The following is a 23,132-nucleotide window of genomic DNA, read 5'->3' on the forward strand; positions in this document are numbered from 1 at the left end:
GATAGAAAAAAAGTAATTTGGGGAGTGAACTATCGCTTTAAAGTCCACCTCTGTTGCTTATAGTTCAAGCGTGCACTGCACTGTCCTGCTATGTCCGGGTGAAACATTTTATTGAGTTCCAGCCTTCCAGGATAATCCACCGTAGTGGGAAGAATGGGTCTGAGAGGCGGCAAGGTGTTTCAACACATCTGGAAGCTCATGGAGGGAAGTCTGGCTGACATGATGCTTTAGAAAGGAGGTGGAACACCTTGTGATGTCAAAATCAAACCAAGTGTGAAGTGAGCGATGGTGTGTGTGTGTGTGTGTGTGTGTGTGTGTGTGTGTGTGTGTGTGTGTGTGTGTCACCGCTGAAAAAAAAGGAAAAAAATCTCTTGATTTTCCTTTTCATGCCCTCTGTTAACAGAGACTGAAATGGGACTAGCTGATTTTTCGAAAGCATTTATATCATACAACACATAATACTTTTTTCACCATTCGTTTCATGCATACAATCCCCCCCCCCCCAAAAAAAAGAAAAAAAACAACAACTAAAAACTAAAAAACTAACTTAAGCTGTGCCTGCACAGAATGTCAGAAAACCCATAATCAATAGTTGTCACAGTAATGTGTAATTTACAGCAGCTGACTCAGTTATTCACTGTGGCAGCACTTGGATCAAAGCTCTTCTTTTGGACAGTTATCACTCAACCTGAAGAGAAGACAGCACATGTAATGTGAAGTCAGTCAATGACTTCCTCAAAACGTCAAACACCTCAGCTTAGATGGAGTTACAGTACGGTGGGTTGAACAGGGACGTGCAGGGAATTTTAGAGAGGCTGGCCTTTTGGTGAAAATATTGAAAATAGCAGACCTCCAAGCAGCCCGACGCGTTGTGAGCTTGGAGGTCGGCTATTTTCAGTGCTTGATACCACACTCAACCAAGTATAATCAAGGCGTTACTGGAGATGTGGCGTACAGCATGGATTTCTACACAGAGAGGGCAATTCTTTCAACATAAGATGCTGCGTTTGGACAAGGCAATTCTATTGCTGCCTTCAGGTATGGCATGGAAAGAGGGCATTTGCGTTTCTTTCACCAAGAGTCAAAAGAGCATTCATGGTCTGAAGAGGGCACTTTTTACAGGCGGATAAAAGGACAGGGGCTCAAGCCCCCTTTGATATCTATGTGTGCACGTGCCTGGGGTTGAACATACATACTATATTTCTGTTGGTGTTCTAATCTTAAAGTCTGCACTAAAAGGATTTTCTTTTTTTCAACATGTGTGGATAACTAACCTGGCGTATTGAGTTTCTCATACTTCCATCTGGAATTTGCTCGGGACCAACCGCTGAAGGAGGCGGTGAGCGTCCGTTCTTTTCCAAGCTATTTGGCAGCAGGTGATTGGACGGGGCCATCTGTCTATCACAGTCTGTGTCTGCAATGACGTATAGTAGCTGCGCTGGCAGGAAAGTAAACACTAAATGCGAGCCTCTATTTTTCAAACGCATTTCACAACTCCGTCCCCCGATGGGGATCGAGTGCGTTTGGAAAAAGAGGCTCGCAGCAGCTCATGGTTTGAGGGCGGCATAGCTGAATGGTTAGGGAGCCCACCTAGGGAACCAGAGCCCCTGGTTGTCCCAGGTTCAATGTCGATGTGTGTCCCTGAGCAAGACTCTTAACCCCTAATTGCTCACATGCTCCTTGTGGGCAGCTAATCAGCTGGATTTGGCTGAAAATACTGAATTTCCCTCGCGGGAGGAAATAGGTATCTATTATTAGTAGCTGCAAAGATGAATAGTTAAAGAACTACGGTGCAACTGCAAACATGTGCTTCTCGATCGCGCCACACCCGGTCTCGCTCTGACTCTGATCCCGCCCGTAGCTGCCGCTGATTGGTTGGAACCAGGCACTGCTGTGCGGCGTAGCACCAGTCTCTGAGGCGTTCCAGATGGAAGTATGAGGAACTCAATGCGCCACCATCTGGCGGAGTCAGGTTATGGATAAACTGGTTCTTAGAAACTTTGAGAAATGTGTCCCATGTGTGTTCCAGGAAAACACTGGCCTGAACAGAGCTGAGAAATGTCCCTGAATGGTGACATCACATCAAAGCATTTCAACATCAATTGCAGCAACAACAAAAAAACAAAAAAAAAAACACCCCAAACTTAAAAGAAAAACATTAAAATGTACAAAACAATACATTACAAAGTAACAATACAAAGGCCCGGCTGCATACTACAATACAACAATACAAACTAATAAACAGCACAAAGGCTAAACTAGATGCTGTTTACAATAAAAGAGAAATTAAATGCAGCCGGCGTTGGACGATCAAGGCGAGAGGCTATAGGTAGGTAAATCAACGAAATAAATATGACAGAAGGCACCATATATACATCTGACATCAAAGAAATGAATGTAAATTCACATGAGGGACACAGTGAGATCAATTCAGTTGGTGTTAGATACTCAAGTACTCCATGTGACTGATCTCTTTTCCCAGAACCCTTCATGAGCGGAAAGCTAAAATAGCCAATCGACTACAGATAGATCGGCTATGTTCACTATTTTAGAAATACAAAACCACACTTGTGTGAAGTGAGCTGCCACATAACGTCACAGCGCATACCCACATGACGTCTCAACACTATGTTGTCCAGTCAGAAAAGATGTCCATAAGTATTTGATACCTAACTCCCATTGAGGGATGAACATAATGCACACGGACATACACACCAAGTCAGTTCTGGGTGAGCACCGCCTCCCTAGCAGGGCCCAAATGAGGTTATGAGAACCTTATCTGAAACACAGCCGTAACGTATGGAGACACAGTGGTCAAAAAGAGACATCTGTTTGTGGATGAGAGGGTATGTGAAGGACAGGGGTGTCGCACCAAATTCTGGGCCCTGGTTACTTTAAAGCTATTGAAAAAGAGCAGATATACTAGCTTGTAGATTTGCTATTTTTGAAAAATCGTGAAAGTTTTTGCAAGTCTTTGAATATTTCAAATCCTTCTTTCAAATCGTTTCTACTGTATGTCAGTGCTGCTCAAACTTCATGTGAAGGACCCCCAAAATGATATGTATTTGGCCACGGACCCCCATCTCAAAATATTTAGTTCCAGGGACCCCCCCCCAGAAGCAAAATTTGAGTTACAAATGTTTGCTCAAAAAGTACATATATTGAAAGATTTGCACACATTTTCAAAACTTTTGAAAAATAGCAGATCTACAAGCTGGGCCCTAGTAACTCAGTCCCACTTTTCCCCCACTTGTGACCCTGGTGAAGGAATTTCAGAGGTCTTAATGCCAGTAAAATCAGAGGGCTAAACAACAGATAGATAGTAGTGTATAGAGTAAAGCAACAATGATAAAATGTCAAAAGAGTCTTTTAACTTTTGATAGAACTTGATCCAACACTATTGGCTTTTGGTCACAGAAACTGGTTTAAGAATGGCTTATCTCATTGTGAATTCATGGCCAGAAACTGTGCAATAAATAGGGAAGGCATTCAAGTGATTGTCAGTCAGGTTACATTCAGGAACTTCATACTGTACTTGATTCTTTGGCACTATAGGTAGCTTAAGCAGTAAAGCAGTATTGATGCGGTAGTTTATGCAAGAGAAAATGATGATCAACAGAATGAACGAAAGAACAAACAAACGAACGAACGAATGAATGAACGTATGAATGAATGAATGGCTCTAACTGTACTTCATGATAACACCTGTTTTTAAGAAGTCAGATGGACTCTTTTTGGGAACCGGACAAAGCCAGATGTTGGAGCTTAGCTCCTTTCAGGAGCACCACTCAAAAATGGACTCCCATCCTGCAGGAATCCCACCGGACCCGCGGGAATCCCGGAAAAAAATGTCATCCTCTAGTCTACATACGGATGCATGTACATAATATGTATAGACGGATGGACGAATGGACGGACGGACAGATGGACAACCCGAAAACATAAAGCCTCCGGCCATAGCTGGACACTGGCAGAGGTACGAAAACATGTCCAGTATATGGTCACAGGGACCTTGACGTTTGCCAACGCTTTTCTTACAGTTCATCGTTAAATCCAAGTGGACGACGTTCGTGCCAAATGTCATGACATTTTCAAGATATCACATTCACAAGGACGGAGGGAGTACATACTGTATACTGGGGGGACGATATTACCTTTTCTATTATTGTTTATTTAACTATTATTAGATCGATGAAAGAATCTAAGTTGAAATCAAAGAACATTTTGATAAATGAGATCCTGATCTTACTCTGTATTCCTTGACCAACCGTCCTGCTGTACCAGTAGCCTACAGCATGGGCTATACAGTGAAGTGTGACCCGTAAGGGTCCATTTGGTTCCATGTGCACATTGCTACATTCTCTTAAAGGTGCCTCCACACCAAAAATACTACAGGAGACTTGTTCAAACTGTTCACAGACTGCAAAGAACTGCAAAGAACTGCAAAAAACTAAGCACATTGAATTTTACAGCCGACTGTGTGCCGACTGTAATTACTGTACAGTTTTGCGCATGCGCACTGTGTTGCCATATCGGCTCGTTACAAGCGACTTTGATCCTGTTTTCCTATAATGTTGCTAGTTGTGGGTTACTTTTGTTTGGGCATGTTTCTGAAGAATTGTAGTTGCTTATTTGGCCTTGCTTTCAACATTCTTTTAGAAAATAGCTAATGTAATAGAGCTCAATAGGTGAAACTGGACGCTTCTTTAGGCCTTGTTTTCATAGACCTGGTCGCTTGTTTAACTCAAAGAATCTGGCAACCGGGGAGCAGAAGCGGAGATGCTTCCTGTCCGGTGTTTTCTTCTCCTCACACCAAAACAACACACATCACTATTACTAGCGTTGCTTGGAGTTGATTAGTATAGGAAATTGAGAGTTGAGATTGTGAATATGCTATTTAGTTAAAATGTGCAACGGGAAAATGTCTGTCTGTTATTTAGGCTTGGTTTTGCTGCAGCAGTAGCAAACTAATGGTCCATTACAACTCGCTACAATTCACCGACGTCCAGGGGCGACTCAACAAAACTGAGCAAGTCCAGTCTTCCAGTTTTCCCGCTGCCGAAAATCTTCCGATGAGCTCCCGTTCGGCAACAGACGCTTTCCGCCGCTATCCGCTGCCGATTCGGCCACGAATCTGTTTGGTTAAAAGTGGCCTTAAGGATTGTTCTGTACAGCGCAACATGGGATGGGGGTATATACAGTAGCTGAACTCTGTTATTTAGCTTGATCAGGTACCGTTTTCTAAAATGTAACTATTTTCACATTGCTTCTGTGTGTCAGTTTATTTTAACCTAGAACCTATTTGATCTAAAATGTTTACATAAATAAAAGGTCCATTGTCCTTACCAGAATCCAACGCATACCCAGTTCTAGGTAATATCCAGCACACAAAGCGTCAATCAACTGATTAGATCAGTGGTTCTCAAAGTGGGGTCCGGGGACCCTCAGCGTTCCTTGAGGGGGTTCAAAATGGACCTTTACAGGTCTGTAACTTGAGAGTGTACAAATGTCTATCTGGCTCCATGTGTACACTCTCAGAGTTATTCATGGGTGTCCTTGAAATTCAAATGTTAAGGACCACTCGATTAAAACGATCCACAACCGATCGGGGAAGCGAGGTGTCGCACCAAATTCTGTGCTTTAACTATTGAAAAATAGCAGATATACAAGCTCACAACGCAGCATTGAGTGCCGCGCTGCAAGCTTGTAGATCTGCTATTTTTGAAACATTGTGAAAATGTGGGCAAGTCTTTGAAGGTTTTTTGAAAAACCTATGTTTCTATGTCAGTGCTCAAACCTTTTCATGTGAAGGACCCCCAAAATGATATGTATTTGGCCACGGACCCCCATCTCAGAAAATTTGAGTTACAAATGTTCGCTTAAAAAATACATATATTCAAAGATTTGCACACATTTTCACGACTTTTCAAAAATAGCAGATCTACAAGCTTGCAGTACGACACCCTGTGCCATACTGTGAGCTTGTAGATCTGCTATTTTTCAATATCTAAAGTATAAAATAATTCCAGGCCCCTTCACCTTGGGCCCTAGTAACTCAGTCCTACTTTCCCCCCCCCCTTGTGACGCCCCTGCGGGGAAGCAAGCGTCAGTCATCCTAAGCGGCGTGGCCGTTTGGTGTGTAGCCGTTCTTCACGTCGCTGCTCTCTGATTGGGTGAAAGGACTCGTCTCTTGGGCTGATTGGAGGGCCAGCCTGTCTCGCTTGGTGTTTTGCTGTGTCAAGTGTCTGCGGTGATAGAACAGGTAGCACGGCAACAGGAAGCCAGCCAATGAGAGGATGAGGAGGCCAAAGTTAATCTGTCGATTGGAGGACAGAGAAGTTACCTACAGTTTTTTTCTGTTGTATTTATGTCATAATAATATAACTGACATCCAATGATACCTCTTCAGATTTTGAAATGGCACACTTATGTACTCATTCATTTATTTTCATAGTGCTTTTCACCAGTGGATAAAATAATAGAATAACAGAGATATTAAACAAACACTATAATAATGTCAATAAAAAATGCAAACTGGCAAGAATACACAACCAAAGGACTTGAGATTTCTAAAAGTGATTTGAAAGATGACACTGATCCTCAGGGAGAGACCATTCTCCAAAGCCTACTGTAAAAGCCGGGACTGCAAAGGCCTGATCACCCCCTAGTGTTTTGAGAAACAACCAAGAAAGCCTCACCTGAGGATATAAAAGGCGAAGCTCAGCATCATACAGTAACTCATAAGGGGACAGCATCTGAAATGGGCACGTCCCGTTTTGGCGATGTAGCGTTAAGGCGAAATACAAGTGTACTAACAGCCTTCAGGCAGCAATTAGCGATGGACGTCTCTCTCTCTCTCTCTCTCTCTCTCTCTCTCTCTCTCTCTCACACACACACAAATAAAATATATATAGCCAGGCTATTAAGCCTACTTGATTCATTTAACAATAAATAGCCCAAGAACGCGTGGCCAAATAAAAACATAGCCTAATAAGCGTCACCGTTTCCACATCCAATAAACTCTCTCTGTCTCTTTCTTTCTTTACAAGCAACGGGTCCATAAATATATTTCCTATCCTTATCAGGTTGGAAATGTGAAGCTAAATTAATAAATAACCTAAATAAAAACAATAAAATAATGCATAGGCCTACTCCCAAGTCCCAAATGTTGAATCTAGCATAGGCATATGTGTGTGAGCCATAACTTTATATGCGTTGGCGCATGCTTAACAAGAACAGTTCTTTTTAACCACAGGATTCATTTTGCCCTGAAACATAATAGCCGTGCTATAAGGAATCCTATACTGTACTATCAGACAGTAAGCTTGCAAATCAGTTATTTTTGCGCACCGCACACGATTACTATGGACATCTTACTGCCGTCCCAAGCCTGAAAGGAAATTTGCATGTCACTTGCATGTCGCCTTATCGGCACGGCAGAAAAGCGTGAATGGAAATGTGCATGTCGCCCTATCAGTACGGTAGGAGACCCCGTTTGTACATTTGCCCATGTTAGTACACTTCGCCTTAACGCTACGTTGCCAAAACGGGATTTTCCCCTCTGAAATATGGCTGGGATCCTGTCCATTCAGTAAAATCTTAAAATCTATTCTTCAACTAAAAGGTAACCAGTGGAGATCAGCTGAGATGGGTGTACTAGACACATCTCAAAGTCAAATGTGTCTAGTACACAAATATTGTTATGTGCTTCTTGTGTGCGAGCGTGCATTCGTCTGTGAGTCAGTGTGTGTGTGTGTGTGTGTGTGTGTGTGTGTGTGTGTGTGTGTGTGTGTGTGTGTGTGTGTGTGTGTGTGTGCGTGCGTGCGCGTGCATGTGTGTGAGTGCGCAGCGTGCACCATACCCAGTAAGGGTCTCCTTTGAAGTGACCCAACATGAGCATGAACAGCGGCTGTTGCAGCAGTGCAAACACTGCACTGACTGTGGACTGCAGGCCCGTTAACGTTCCAAAGTGGTTGGCTGGATACCTGCACAGACAAGGTGGGCTTTTTAACTCGGTGCTTCACCACAGTGGGGTTGGCGAGGGGGGGTTCCAGGGGGTCCCAAGGAAAATTAGGTAATATACCATAACAAGTGTTTAGACATTAGTAGATCTGCTGATTATATATATTTTTTTTTAAAGTGAAAAATGTGGAATGTTTTTTAACTAAAATCCCTGGTCCCTGGCAAGTATGTTTTCAAATGTGGATTGAAAAGCAGGGAAACAGACAAGAACAGGGGGTAACATTTGATATATAAATCGTGTAGGTCTAGATAAGAAACAACCCAGAATGTCACTGCATAAACTAAATTCAGAGTGCACAGCTGCTAGTGTGCGGGGAAAACTCAGTTGAATGTTTGCTGTTGCTACTAAAAATATATTTTATGTCCTGAGGACATGTTTAAAGCACAGCACCCCTTTTACAGAATATTACATAAATAAGACCTAAGGGGAGATGAAGTCTGTGATGGACGGACAGACAGGAGTTGTAGGATACTTACACTGCAGCATAGAGACCTCCAGCGCAGGAGTGGATGAACCCTCTAACAATGGTATGGAGCACAAATGCCACCATCTTGACAGAGAGAGAGAGAGAGAGAGAGAGAGAGAGAGAGAGAGAGAAAGAGAGAGAGAGAGAGAGAGAGATCAATGTACGTTTGACTATTTTTAGACCATTTACAGCACTGTTTCCCAAACAGTGGGTCGCGAGTAGTCGCGACCCATTTGTGGATCAGGGACCAATTCTTGTGGACATAGGCGATTTTAAGGGGTGTCCTACGGTGCACGTGCACCCCCTGGCCGCCAGGCGGCCATTTTGATTTTTTTTTTTTTGTAATGTAACTTTATTTTATAATTATTAAATAAAACAGTGATCGTGATTTGTAAAATGTGCACAAAAAGAGAGGTGGAGGGGCAAGTATAGTAGTTCACTCGACACTGACAGTAATGCTAATGAACGTGAACCAGAGGAGGTGGACGGAGCTTGCAGCAGCAGTGATTCAGCCACCGACATCACTGTGGAAGGCTCGCCGTTGCCGGAGACCGAGGCCCCGGTTCCTCCACAGCAAGCAAGCCCCACTCCAGACTCAACTGTTGTTACCCCAGGCCCAGACCCAGAGGAGCCAAATGAAGCCAACTTTGTTCATGAAAGAGACCCTTGCCATGGCCCGGATAAAGCCAAGCAGTTTTTGGCTTTGGGTCCATATCAGCCAGAAGATGTAGAATGTCCATTAAAGGCCGCTGGCGAAAAACAACGCAAATTCAGAAAGGAGTGGTTTAAAGATTTTGCCTGGCTGGAGTATAGCGTGCGCCATGACCGGGCGTTCTGCTTTCCATGTCGGGCCTTTGGTTCTGAGAACGCCGAGCAAGCTTTCAGGAGGACAGGTACATAAAGACACATCTCTGTTTACACAATGCTGTTGTACTCCCTCCAAGTGCATAGTCTATTATGTTCCCTTTTTTCAACTGTTTCGTTATATTGTCTAGAAAAAGAAGCACCTGTTTTACACTTTTTTTTTTTATATTGTGTTACATTTGGGTACAAAATTAACTGCAGAAATCCGCTAAAACAACATTACAAAACCGCTAATATCCGCAATTTTTTTCGCGTGCGCGCGAAAGCGCGCGTGCATGAGGTAATAGAGGTTGTGCACCCCCTGCTGGAAGAGGCTAGAATCGCCTATGCTTGTGGATCACGACTGGAGTAAAGATCCAATTTTATTTTCCTACCAAAAATCTAATTTTAATTCGAAAGATGGAAAATCTTTTGAAATATATTATTGTATTGTTAGAAAAAAAAAACATACATTTTCAACACACATCTAAAGAAATGCCATAAATAAAATATAACCTGTAAGACGCCTAAGGGCGAAAAGCGATCTTGCCCTAAAGGGCGAGGTCACACCATCTGTCTACCCCTCCTCTGAGCTGGTCGAGTCATCCTGGTGATGTCAGTATGAGTCAGCCATAGCCATATATGGAGATCCGGGTGAGTAGAGTTGATGACATCAGTGTTGGTCAGCTCCATATATGGAGGTCCATGACATCAGTGATCTCCATATATGGGCCGGTCAGCCTCCATATATGGGTAGGATGACATCAGGGATCTCTATATATGGGCAGGTCAGCTATAGACATTCAGGTGTTATGGACCTGCTCAGGATGTGCTGGTTTACATAGTTAACTGCGACCTTCGGTCGCAATAATCTCAACGCGGCGTAAAGCAACACATTGTGAGCCTGTAGATCTGCTATTTTCACTAGTTTGGGTCCCGGGCGAATGTCTAATTTCTCTTTTGGCTCACAGGCTAAACATTTTGGGAACCACTCATTTACAGCAGAACCAACCAACCAACCAGGGCCCAGTATGCAAATGTAGGGCGGCGTATCACCTTTGCGCTACTCTGATTAGTTGTTGGCCTAAGTAGGGCTGGGACTTTAACTGATTATTCTAGATCAATTCATTACAGAAAATTCACGCGATTAAAAAAATTATGCCAGGCTATGCCAGGCTAACTCTGTGCCTATCATCAACCTTGATTACCTCTAATAGCCTCTAATAGGCATACTGCCAATTCATAGCCAACATGGGCAACCTGCATTCAGTGTTGATGATGGTCTGAGGACCGAAACGTCCACAAGATTCTACATTCTTTCAGCCAAAGAGCCTCAACTTGTGTATGTCCACGTGTGAGCTTTATCTATAATTCAATTCAATTCAATTCAAAGGAGCTTTGAACGAGCTTTAATTCATATTGCTGTGCTTGTGTTTTGTGTTCACTGTGTTTCCAACCTGTAAGGGCAGGTTGTCAATCAGGCAGATGACTCCAAAGGCCACCAGCAGCAGGTTGGTGAAGACGAAGGCTCTGAGGGCGTTGGTCAGCTTCTGGATCTTCCTGTCTCTCTTTGGGGGACCAGAGGAGCTGGAGGGGGGCACAGGTACACACATGCAGAGGTTATGTCTCTCTTTGGGGGACCAGAAGAGCTGGAGGGGAGCACAGGTGCACACATGCAGAGGTTATGTCTCTCTTTGGGGGACCAGAGGAGCTGGAGGGGAGCACAGGTGCACACATGCAGAGGTTATGTCTCTCTTTGGGGGACCAGAGGAGCTGGAGGGGAGCACAGGTGCACACATGCAGAGGTTATGTCTCTTTGGGGGACCAGAGGAGCTGGAGGGGAGCACAGGTGCACACATGCAGAGGTTATGTCTCTCTTTGGGGGACCAGAGGAGCTGGAGGGGGGCACAGGTGCACACATGCAGAAGTTATGGCTAACTAGTGTGGTTGGCCGAAGGGAAACACACTATAGTTCTGGTTAAACTTTATTCTGGATAATCTTTTCCGCTGCCATTGGAAATTGATGGAAACCAGATGCAAATTGAAGGAGCATTGGTTGAGCTTCACATGACAGTTAACTTGCTGCAGAATATAGTCAGTCACAGTAACCACACTTGCAATTTTCAATTGCATCTTTTCTAGTTAAATACAACTATAGTTGATCCACAGCCCCCTCTGGTGGATAGATATGTGTGACAAATAGGCCTACATACATTGTACTTTATGCATACAGCACGCAGGCACGCACACACTCACGCAGGCACACACACACACACACACACACACACACACACACACACACACACACACACACACATGTATATGGAATTCAATGGACTTTTGGGGGTTGGGGGTTAAAAAAAAGTCATACCCGCTGTCCGGGCGTGAGCTGGCATTTTCATCCTCACACTCCTTCAGCCTCCAGTCCATGCAGTAGCCAATCAGAGGACAGGTGAGCAGACACAGCAGCTGCAGCGTACCGAAGATGGACGAATAGAAACTGACTGTGGACAGAGACACACGAAGATGGACGAATAGAAACTGACTGTGGACAGAGACACACGAAGATGGACGAATAGAAACTGACTGTGGACAGAGACACACAAAGATGGACCAATAGAAACTGACTGTGGATAGAGACACATGAAGATGGACCAATAGAAACTGACTGTGGACAGAGACACACGAAGATGGACCAATAGAAACTGACTGTGGACATCAACTACATGTTTCTTTAATTGAACCTTTGCTATAAAGCAAGCAAACAAAAACAAGAATGATGTTCCCCCCCTCAAAAAAAAGAAATTGGGACGCCCAGGGTTTACAGGGGGACTCCAGCAAAAATGTGTTAATATAGCATCACAATCATTTTAACCGTGTTATCCATTTATGAGTTAAAAAAGTAGCAAGCTCAAATAAGCTTGTAGGCCTACAGTTTTGAACGTTTTTGAAGAAACATGCAAAACTATTATATCAATATCAATTTGGCGGTCCTTGGCACGAAGAAGTTTGAGAACTACTGTCCTAGTGCAGCGGTTCTCAACCTGTGGGTCCCCAAATTATTCTGGTGGCTCCCCAGATGATTAACTTAATGTGCAACATTGTTTTCTCTCTCAACAGTAAACCTCTAATTAAATTAAACTAATTAAACATTATTGGCCAAACTGTCAAATATTAGAGGCAGAAATTGTGAAAATAGCTGATCTACATGCTCACAACGCCTTGTAGATCTGCTATTTTCACAATAGAGCCGTGTTATACAAAATGTAATTCCCTAACTCTTAGTGCTCGTACGGTGGGTGGGTCACCAGTTAAATTATGATTATTATGGGGATCACGGCCTGAAAATGTTGAGAACCACTGCCCTAGTGTATGTAGTATGTGTCTTCACCCTCTAAACTAAAGCCTCTAAAGCCTGACTTATGCGTCTATAGTTCTTTATAAATAAATATATATATATATATATATATATATATATATATAGTTGCTGTCTTGGAACACGGAGGGTTCCCAGTTCGATCCCGGGCTCACCCAGAGTTAGTGTCGAAGAGTCCTTGAGCAAGACTCTGAACCCCCAGTTGCTCCCGGCGGTGAGCAGGTTGGCATACAACGCCCCGCACCGTGAGGCGTTGTGTGCTTGTAGATCGGCTATTTTCACTAGTTTAAATCATTTTTTAAATGATTAATACAAAACGAACGGTTTTGAACCCGACAACGACTATATCATGGTACACCGCTCCATCTCACCTTGCTTCTCTGCCTCCTCCACCATCTCCTTAGGCGCTGCAACAGAAAACACTTGTGAGTCACAGAGCTTAACCCCTTAAACCCTCTAGCCAAAACAAACCTGTGTTGCAACTGCACGGACCATCTTTTCCCCCATCTACTCTACACCCTACACTCTTCACCAGAAATAACTATAGTGAGATCTACATGCTCACTGCAAAGGGCAGCGGTGGACAGTGTCTGCACTTTACTTCAGTATTTGTATTTGTGGATAATTATTACTTTCACTCCACATCTCCACTGCATTTCAAAGACAAATATTGTACTATGAAACTCCTCTACGTGCCTTTGGGCTTGTTTTTGGCTTGACTTACGCTCTGGGTCGCCGTGGGTGACCAGGAACTCCACCATCTTGTTCATGGCGCCCATGAAGAAGATGAGCCTCAGCTGGGTGATCGCCATGGTGACCAGGCTCCACAGCAAGATGGGGGAACACACCGAGCGGACGAGTGGCACCGACTCTGTGCAGAGAGAGAGAGAGAGAGAGAGAGAGAGAGAGAGAGAGAGAGAGAGAGAGAGAGAGAGAGAGAGAGTACTTTAATTGAGTATGTCCAATTTCCAGTACTTTTACTACTACTCAACTACATCTCGGATCCAAATATAGTATTTTTATTCAACTATTTATTTTAAAAATGTAGCCTAGTTACTAGTTACTTTGCAAACATACATAAACCTTTTACTTAAGTAAGAAATGCTTGCTTTGATACTTAGAGAGAGAGTGCGAATGTCCGCAAAATTCAACACCAGGGCGAATAAATAACAGAAGTTTTTTTGCTCTTCGCACTTTATGAGGTTTAAAAAGAAAAGCGAATTATTCGCGTCGCAAACACCCCCCCAGTCTGTGAAGACCTTCAGTGTGAAATAGTGGCAATGGCATGGTGAGAAAACAGATTGAGTGTGAAAAAAAAGAATGTCTTAATTAATAATCTCAAGAGTTAAATTAACATTGAAGATCCACTTGTCTCTGATGATGGTTTCGCTGTTCACATTCGCAAAGCATTTTGTATCAAGTAGGCTACTACGTAGTTCTGCTGTGAATGTTACCCTGGTGTATAGTAATATAATGATGGCATAGGTACTGGGCTACTTAGTTCTACTGTATAGTTTAATAAACTGTATAGGACAATAATGATGGTTACCCTGGGGTCCAGTGTAGGAGACGGGCTGCTTGGACTCAGGCTGTGTGGATCCTCCCACAGGGTCCTCCGTGACACTGACGTGGGCGTACAACTTGTCCCCATCCTCCACCACAGCATCGCTCTTCTTCACCTTTTTACTGCCCAGCGAGAGAGGGAGGGAGAGAGAGAGAGAGAGAGAGAGAGAGAGAGAGAGAGAGTCATTCATTCTTGTATTCTGATCAGCAAAACACTTACCATGATAGTTGATTACAATAGGGATTTAGACGGTACTTTACACTTTATTTTATTACCGTAGTGATCGCTGTCATAAATCCTTAATGCTTTCAGGCGCTAGTTTTTCAGTCTTCTTTCAGGCTTCATGGGAAGCTTAATAATAACACTGGGTTTGATTTTACTGTATGGACTGCTGTTGTATCCTACTGGCTCATCAAGTAGGTGTACCACACCTAACAGGGCCAAACACTTCATAATGACTGATCACTCACTGACCTTTCATTTAGACCACCATGATATAGTTGAATTACATGATAATAGATTCTATTGTGTTATAATCACTGTTATAATCTATTATAGAGTATTATAGTTATCATCATAATATATTAATACTTTACAGTGTATTATAAGCACAGTTATAATCCATTATAATGCCTTATAATTAGGATTTGTAATACAAATGTATATTGTATTATAATCGCAGTTAAAAGGGTCAATTTGTTTCTTAACGATAGGCGTACTTTTGTGTAATGGAAAATGTAGATATTTTTATGTGGTGCGGTGTAGTGTTGTGTAGTGTGGTGCTAAAGCTGCAGTCGAAAAGGGGCACTAAAAGGAGGGTGTACTTCCAGGGGAGCACGCACCGGGCGAGCAACTTTCACTGAAAGGAGTTTTGTTCACTCTACAGACATTACAATCAAAACTGAGACGTGCACGTGACAACAAAACACACTGACTGGTATGCATTTCCTCTGCAGTCATTTGTCCGGCCATAAGGCATAGGACTCTGGGTGTAAATAGTGTAAATAGTACATGTGCTCTTTATATAATAATTATTTAATACTCTTATGTGTCGTGTTAGTGTCAGGTTTTTTGTGGGTTTTCCTTTTCTATGTATGTTGTTGTATTTTCTTTTTTGCTTGTTTCATCTGTATGTTGTATATTATTGTCCTGTACATGTTGTTTTGTATGTCTCTTTAAAAAATGAAAAACAAAAATAAACATATTGTTTAAAAAAAAAAAACAAAAAAAACACACTGACTGGTATCTGACGTCCTCGGGCTCTGGGAAGGACTCTGCCGGCCAGTTGAGTAAGCAGTTGAGGAACACCATGCACGCACCGCCTGTCCACACCCACATGATGACACGGAATGACACACCCTGGTCATAGATCATCTAGAGAGAGAGAGAGAGAGAGAGAGAGAGAGAGAGAGAGAGAGAGAGAGAGAGAGAGGGAGAGGTGGACACTTTTCAGTGTTAAAGGAGTAGTTCACCCCCCAATGACTTTTTTTATTTTTATTGATTACTCACGCCATGGAGACTTGAGTTCAATAATATGTTTTTGTATTTGTCGCATAAGAGAAAGGCATTTGGTCCCCCGTCCGGAATCAATGAGGGTAAATTTATTGTAATCAAAAAGGAAAAAAAGTAATTTTAGGGGTGAACTACATCTTGGAGAACTGCTCCAGCCTTAAATGTACCAATGTGTTACTCTGACTGTGACAGAGTAAATGTACGTATATAAACAAAGGAGAGTTAAATGTGAGAGCGAGTACCTTGACACCAGGGAAGGTGACAGCTGAAGAGGCGTAGGAGCCGATCATCAGGGACAGTATGGTGGAGCGGACGTTCCCAAACATGGTACACAGCTAGAGAGAGAGAGAGAGAGAGAGAGAGACAGAGACAGAGACAGAGACAGAGACAGAGACAGAGAGGGAGAGATACAGTACACGTTACACAGCTACAGTAGTTCAGACTGTAGTTCAGATAGAGAAACATGTTACATATATCGTTGCTGTAGGGTGGAAACCTGGTATGTCCATTACTATTTTTAAACAAGTTAAACTAGTAGTGAAAATAGCCGATATCTACAAGCACCCAACGCCTCGCAGGCGTTGGGTGCTTGTAGATCGGCTGTTTTCACTACTTTTGTGCAACACTCACAGTCACTCTTGTTACATACTTTATGTAGAGACATGTAGAGACAGAGACAGAGAGTTAACTTCATCAGTATTACACAGTGCTGCTCAATGTGCTTCACAAAAACACAACTGCTGGTCAAACCTGCTCCATCACTTATAACAACACTGTGTTCCTTTGACAGGTGAAAAGGCCAGTGTTGACAGATATGGTGCAACATAGCATTCATTCCCATTGAATGTCTGGTCAACAATTTATCAAACAGTAAAATCTACAAACGATGGCATCTTTCAGGGCCTATTATGTCAGCCAGTCAACACAGTAAAATGCTCAGAGATCATTTAATTTATGTGTTCCCGTAAGGGTTCTTTTGTGCAATGTTAGAGTGTGGATAAATTAACACTTTAAAATAAATAGTAATAAAATAATAGTAATTATAAATTAACCCATTTACTACACGTTGCCAATAGTGCATATATCAATAAAGCTACGTAGCAACTAGCAGTTCTCTGTAGGCTACATAGCAGTAGCATCAGCATTTGTTGCATTGGTTTATTTTTGGGGCAACATAAACAACTGGAACCGGCAGACATTTCTTTGTTCCAGTTCCCTCCAAACCAACGTTTAGGGGTTCTGAACCAATTCATCTTCAGTGGAAACACTCTGAACTGGTTCAGTATTAGGCGGGGGGAAAAAAAGAACTGAACCGGTTCAACTGTGGTGGAAAAGGTGCCACAGTGACAGTGCAGTATCTGCTGTGAAAGGCAGGGGAGTCGGGTGCACTTTGAGCATCAAACCACCAGGTGTCAGTATTGATTCACCAAGACATGGGATGGGACTGCTGAGCTAACAGGGGCAGCCCGTTTGCACAAGCAGGTACACGCACGCATGCACGCACGCGCGCGCGCACGCACGCACGCACGCAGGCACGCACGCACACACACACACACACACACACACACACACACACACACACACATTCTAATCTCAGCTGTGACACCATAGCAGAGATACATGCTGGCCTCATGGTGGACAGTGGACACAAGGCCTATCCATACTTCGACCGAAACCGCCGTTTTCGGTCAAAAGGTCCTTTTCTACCATAAAATTATATCCCTCGGGACTTCTGAAAAGCATTGGACCGAACGAGAGTTCGGAAATTTGCACGTCGGAAAACACAACTCACCGAACATTTCGGTCGAAGTATGGAGAGGCCTACAGTCTATTCCAAGAGGTGTTGAGTCAGCATTATGATGTCACATAACAAACATACATACTCAATAGGTTCTTCATGGTTTACCTATGATTTTTGATGACCGTTTCTATGCATTTGATGTGTTGATGTTGATGTATTGATGTCCTTGCTTATTGTAAATCGCTCTGGATTAAAAGCTCATGTTAAAGGAGTAGTTCACCCCCAAAATGACTTTTTCTTTCTATCGATTATTCACCCCATGGAGACTTGAGTTTAATTGCGACCGTATGGTCGCAGTTTACTATCAGAACCGTCACATCTTGACCATATCTGTCTGTATGTCCGGGTAATGCCTGACACTGTGGTTCCACAGGTGACATCTAGGGTGACCAGATCCAAACAGTTCATTTGAGGGACAGAAGTACCACTTGTGTGGGACAATGTGGGTTAATAGCAAATTATTAATTTAGTTGCTAATAAATGCTTTGATGCCATATTCGACCATAGGCCTAATACTGCCTGTTAGTTTGTTGTTTATCCCCATATAGGGGATATTTCTCATGTTATTTTATTAACAGGCTTAAAAACATATCTTGCAGGGAAAAGAGACAATGAGAGAGATTTACATACATTGTGAGCTCACATTAAGAGCGTCAGCAACAATCAGCGCACCTATATCAACACCTGCCAGTCACAATGTGGGACAGAGTCTCAATTTGGGGGACGCCTGAAAAGTCATGGAAATGTGGGACTGTCCCTCGCAAAGGGGGACATCTGGTCACATCACTGTGATGTCACATCACAGTGATGTCAGATACTAAGAGCAGGGATCTCCATATATGGGCATGAAAGGGATTGTATCCCAGATGATGCCCTGTTAGGAGAACCACACTAACAGAATCCATAATTGGCCGAGACAGATGGCCAAGACAGATGGTGCAACCTCACTTTTCGCCCTTAGGCGTCTTACTGGTAATATATATATTGTGTTTGTTTTTGAATTTGACAATAATTTGATTATACTTTGTATTCATTTGATTAATACATTGATTCCATACGGAATCAATCACCATAGCAGCAGGCAGCAAATGTATTTGTGTCTCTATCCAGAATCAATGGGTAGCTGCCATGGGCAACTGTAATAATATTGATTTATGTTGACACATATATCCAGTATACATTTGAGTGAATTGAGTCTGTGTAACTACCTCTTTTGCCCTATGGCTCTGTCTCTCTCTTGTCTCTTTGTGTCTCTGTCTCTCTCTACACAGTACACACACACGCACGCACGCACGCACGCACGCACGCACGCACGCACGCACGTGCACACACACACACACACACACACACACACACACACACACACACACACACACACACACACACACACACACACACACACACACAGCCTTGCGTCAGCCTGGTCCCAGGTGTCCTTGGCACAGAGGAGAGGGTTGCATGCTTTGTGTGGGTAAATGAGGAAAGAGGATGTCCTGCGTCAATGGATTTGAACGCGAGGCATGGTGAGTCCATTTGTGTCCCTGAGGCCATTAGAACGACCCTCCCCCCACCTCCCCTCCATGTATATTTGAAAACTTTACTAGTTTACTTTTGATTATTATTACAAAAAAAACATACATTACCCTCTTCAGCCCAAGGCCATTGGCCATTTCAAAATAGCTACATGCGTTGCAATGCGACACATTGTGAGCTTGTAGTTCTACTATTTTAAGATTTAAGAGTTTTTAACATTTATCCACCTGTTTCCGCGGGAATTTACGGTAGAATTATGTGCGACATTCTGCATAAATGAGTAGTTTCTACTTTTGGTACTTTAAGTACATTTTGCCACCTATTCTTTTGTACTTTTACTCGAGTAAATGTTTTATATACCGGACTTTTACTTGTAACTGAGTGTTTACTTTTAAGCCCTTTGCACACAGGTGCGTTTATCCGCATGGATAAAACGGACAATCTCATTTTTTTCAAAGAAAACAATGATTCTCTACGACCTCATGCACACCGGATCCGAATTAGCCGTGCGACGAGTGGCTGCGGCCGTGCGTTTTTTTCTCGATCGAACCCAGTTCGATTCGTGCGTCTTGTCACATGCGGTAAAAAACTCATCACTCCTTTTATGACTCCTTTTGGGATCTGCAGCGCCAATTCCGCACAGCATTGCACACCAAATCCAATGCGTTTTATTCATACAGCAAACGAAAAAAAAGAAAACGCAACTGTCCTGTGTGCAAAGGGCTTTACTTAAGTAAAACATTTGAGTAATCCATCACTGCCCTGTATGTTGAAACCCCCAGGTAAAGACATCTATGTACCTTATGTACGGAAGCCAGTGAATAAGGTTATAAATAGGTGCATTTTTATCACAGTGAAATCATCAGTGTTAACGTCACTCTTGAGATTGTAAAAACGGCACTTAGATCAGCTATTTGTGGTCTGCGACATGTCTCGCAACCAAGTATAACTCAGACTTGAGGGGTCACGTTTCTGAGATCCTCCTTTGGGGGGTTTTCCAGGTGAAGACTATAGCTGTCTATCTATAGAACACTGCCATGTGAGCTGCAAGGGAAGCCTTCAATCTCTGTACTGTATACTGTATGACAGCTCTTTGACTGCTGATTCTCTGAAATTATATTTGACCACGCAATTCAATTCAATTCAATTCAATTCAATTCAATTCAATTCAATTCAATTCAATTCAATTGTATTATTAAAGTGTCAACAACTTGTCTCAAAACACTTTACATGTAGAGCAGAGACCATGTCCCACTCTGAGCAAGCAATTTTGCGACTGTGGCAACGAAAAACTCCCCCTTAACTGGAAGAAACGTCAGGCAGACCACTAGGCACCCTGGGCCCTACCGTATATTCGTCCATGCTAAACCCTAAACGCCCTATACTTCTTTGCCTTTCTTTACTATTTTTGAAAAAGATTTTTAAATACTTCAAATAGCCGATCTACATCGACAGCTATTTGAACTATGCCTTTGGATAGATTTTGGGGTATTTTATTTACTATATCAAACACACACATTTTCATCATTGTGAAATGGATGAATAGAACACTAGTAAGAAGCCTCGGGGCGACCTCGCCCTATGTCTTGGCCATCTGGCCAGTGATGTACAGTATATCGGACCAGTTACCCATATATGGAGACCCCTGGGACCCATATATGGAGATCCATGTACTGTATATGGAGATATGCTGTGAGAGGCCAAACATGCTTACTCAGTTATTCGTTATGTGAAAGTCCTATGACGTCTATGACATCTGACATCATACATACTTTTATGCCCATACATGGAGATCCCTGTCTGTAGAACCAGCCACACAAATAGGAGCTATCTTGGCCATCTGTCTTGCCATATATGGATTCTGTTAGTGTGGTATGTGGCCGATGTGGCCTCCATATATGGGCATTCCCATATGAAGTCCTGTTAGATATTGGCTTAATATTGTGACATCAGGGAACTCCATATATTGGCATAAAAGGGATTCTGTTAGTGTGACATCACAGTGAAGCCAGAGTGTGATGTCATGAGCAGCAAACCCATTCTGTTAAGAGTGGTTCCCCTGACATCACAGTGACATCAGAGCATGATGCCAGAGCGACAAACCTATAGAACCACAGTGTCAGGCGTAAAAGACAGAAAGAGATACATACGGACAACCTGAGACAGTGCAGGTCTGCCTTTGGATTTCATGACAATCACACATTATCATTGCAATACAGCTATAATACAAATAATAAAATTAGATTCGATTTTTATGGGGTATTTTATTTTCTATACCAAACACATGTATCTGTTTCATTGTGATACAGATAAATAGGATACTAGTATACTACAGTATGATCCAAGCTGGAACGCGATGAATTGATCGCTAAAATAAACGTGATCATGAACTCTTTTGAGGTTATTTTCAAGCGGGCCCTGATCCAGAATATCATAAATTCCTAACAGGATAATGATCCCCACGGTGTAAGCAGGTAACTATGGAACAGTTCTGTAAACACAGAGACCTTAGATGACCTCTCTCTGTTTGCGGCCTGGCATGACTTCAGGCTCTACTCTATTTGTTTGTCGGTGTGTCTGTCTGTCTCTCTGCCCACTTGTACTTCCTACAAGTTCTCACATGTCTGTTGGCTCAGCTGACGTGATGTTTGTGTGTCTGTCCTGTTTGTCTGTGCACAACCTTCAAGCTCAGATAACTCTCTCCCTCTCCCTCTCTCCCTCTCTCCCTCTCTCTCTCTCTCTCTCTCTCTCTCTCTCTCTCTCCCTCTCTCTCTCTCTCTCTCCCTCTCCCTCTCTCTCTCTCTCTCACTTTTCCAGTAAGTCAGTCATGAGCCTCGAGTTAAGCCGACCATCATCTGTTTTTCCACTCTTATATCTCAGTCCTCTCTTCTTTGTTTGTTTACTTTCTTTTTTTTCTTCTTTTTACTATTTTGTCAGCCAGGCACGTGCACACATAGTCATCAAAGGGGGCTTGAGACCCTGCCCTTTTATCCGCCTGTAAAAAGTGCCCTCTCAAGACCATGAATGCAGTTTTTACTATGGTGAAAGAATTGCAAATGTCCTCTTTCCATGCCATACCTAAAAGCAGCATTCAAGAAAATGACCGTGTCCAAAGTCTCACAACGCGTCGCGCTGCAACGCGTTGTGAGCTTGGAGGTCTGCTATTTTCAATATATATATTTTTTAAGAAATGTCAGCCCCTGCCTCTCTAACATTCTCTGCACGTCCCTGCTGTCAGCAGATTTCCAGGAGGACAGCCCAGTACAGGATGACATTGGGTGTTTACTGGACACCTCTTCCTTGTTCATGGAATGGTAGCTTCACATTGCAGCGCATCGTTCTAGAGGACGCATCAAGCGGACTCGAGACTACCTCCGGAGGTGGTCTCGAGGCTGCCGTTTCTGAGGACAACCGCAGGCTTCACACTGTCAAAACATCTGCCAAGCAGTCTCGAGAACGCACCGGAGACCGCAGTGTAAATCCGCCTCGGGTAGCCCCGGATTGATCCGGTTCCCAAGCGGCCGCTCTACCTCCTGAGCCACTGCCCCTTGCGATAGTAAAAAAAAATGATAATAATTAATAATAAATCGTGATGTGATCACGTGGTTCTTATCAACACCCATTATGAGAAACAACAGACAGTGTTTGGAAACTATTGACTGGTCCATGGCGATCGTTATACGTCCACAACTTCTTTTTATTTCTGTGCACACCTGAACATATCGTCGTTGTCGGGTGAAAACCTGTCCAAAACCGTTTGTTTGCATTTTTCATTTTAAAAATGATTTAAACTAGTGAAAACAGACGATCTACAAGCACACAACGCCTTGTGCGACGGCCTTGTATGATGAAGCAGGGGTTTACTTTGCGAAAGAACGTACAAATCTGAAACTTGGAGATACAAGGTTTCCATCCGACAACGACGATATATACTTATACCAGTAAGGTTCCCTAAATCGGGAGATAAGCCACCGTCAGGTCGCATACACAAACTTTAGAAGGCAATGGTAGCCA

General features: G+C 43.0%; 1 protein-coding gene across 1 annotated transcript in view; it reads right to left on the reverse strand.

The window, feature by feature from the left end:
• Nucleotides 1-559: 559 nt before the first annotated feature.
• Nucleotides 560-23,132, reverse strand: part of slc43a1b (solute carrier family 43 member 1b) — a 49,759-nt gene continuing 27,186 nt past the window's right edge. Inside the window, exons 6-15 of the mRNA XM_080722196.1 lie at nt 16,027-16,119; nt 15,513-15,646; nt 14,258-14,394; nt 13,433-13,579; nt 13,080-13,115; nt 11,704-11,836; nt 10,790-10,919; nt 8,500-8,573; nt 7,862-7,985; nt 560-6,316 (exon numbers count right to left, since the gene is read on the reverse strand). Coding sequence (XP_080578322.1) covers nt 6,116-6,316; nt 7,862-7,985; nt 8,500-8,573; nt 10,790-10,919; nt 11,704-11,836; nt 13,080-13,115; nt 13,433-13,579; nt 14,258-14,394; nt 15,513-15,646; nt 16,027-16,119 — 1,209 coding nt within the window. The 3' untranslated portion in view covers nt 560-6,115. The remainder of the gene's footprint in view (nt 6,317-7,861; nt 7,986-8,499; nt 8,574-10,789; nt 10,920-11,703; nt 11,837-13,079; nt 13,116-13,432; nt 13,580-14,257; nt 14,395-15,512; nt 15,647-16,026; nt 16,120-23,132) is intronic.

This window comes from Nannobrachium achirus, assembly GCF_963921795.1.
Source record: "Nannobrachium achirus genome assembly, chromosome: 3".
NCBI lineage: Eukaryota > Metazoa > Chordata > Actinopteri > Myctophiformes > Myctophidae > Nannobrachium > Nannobrachium achirus.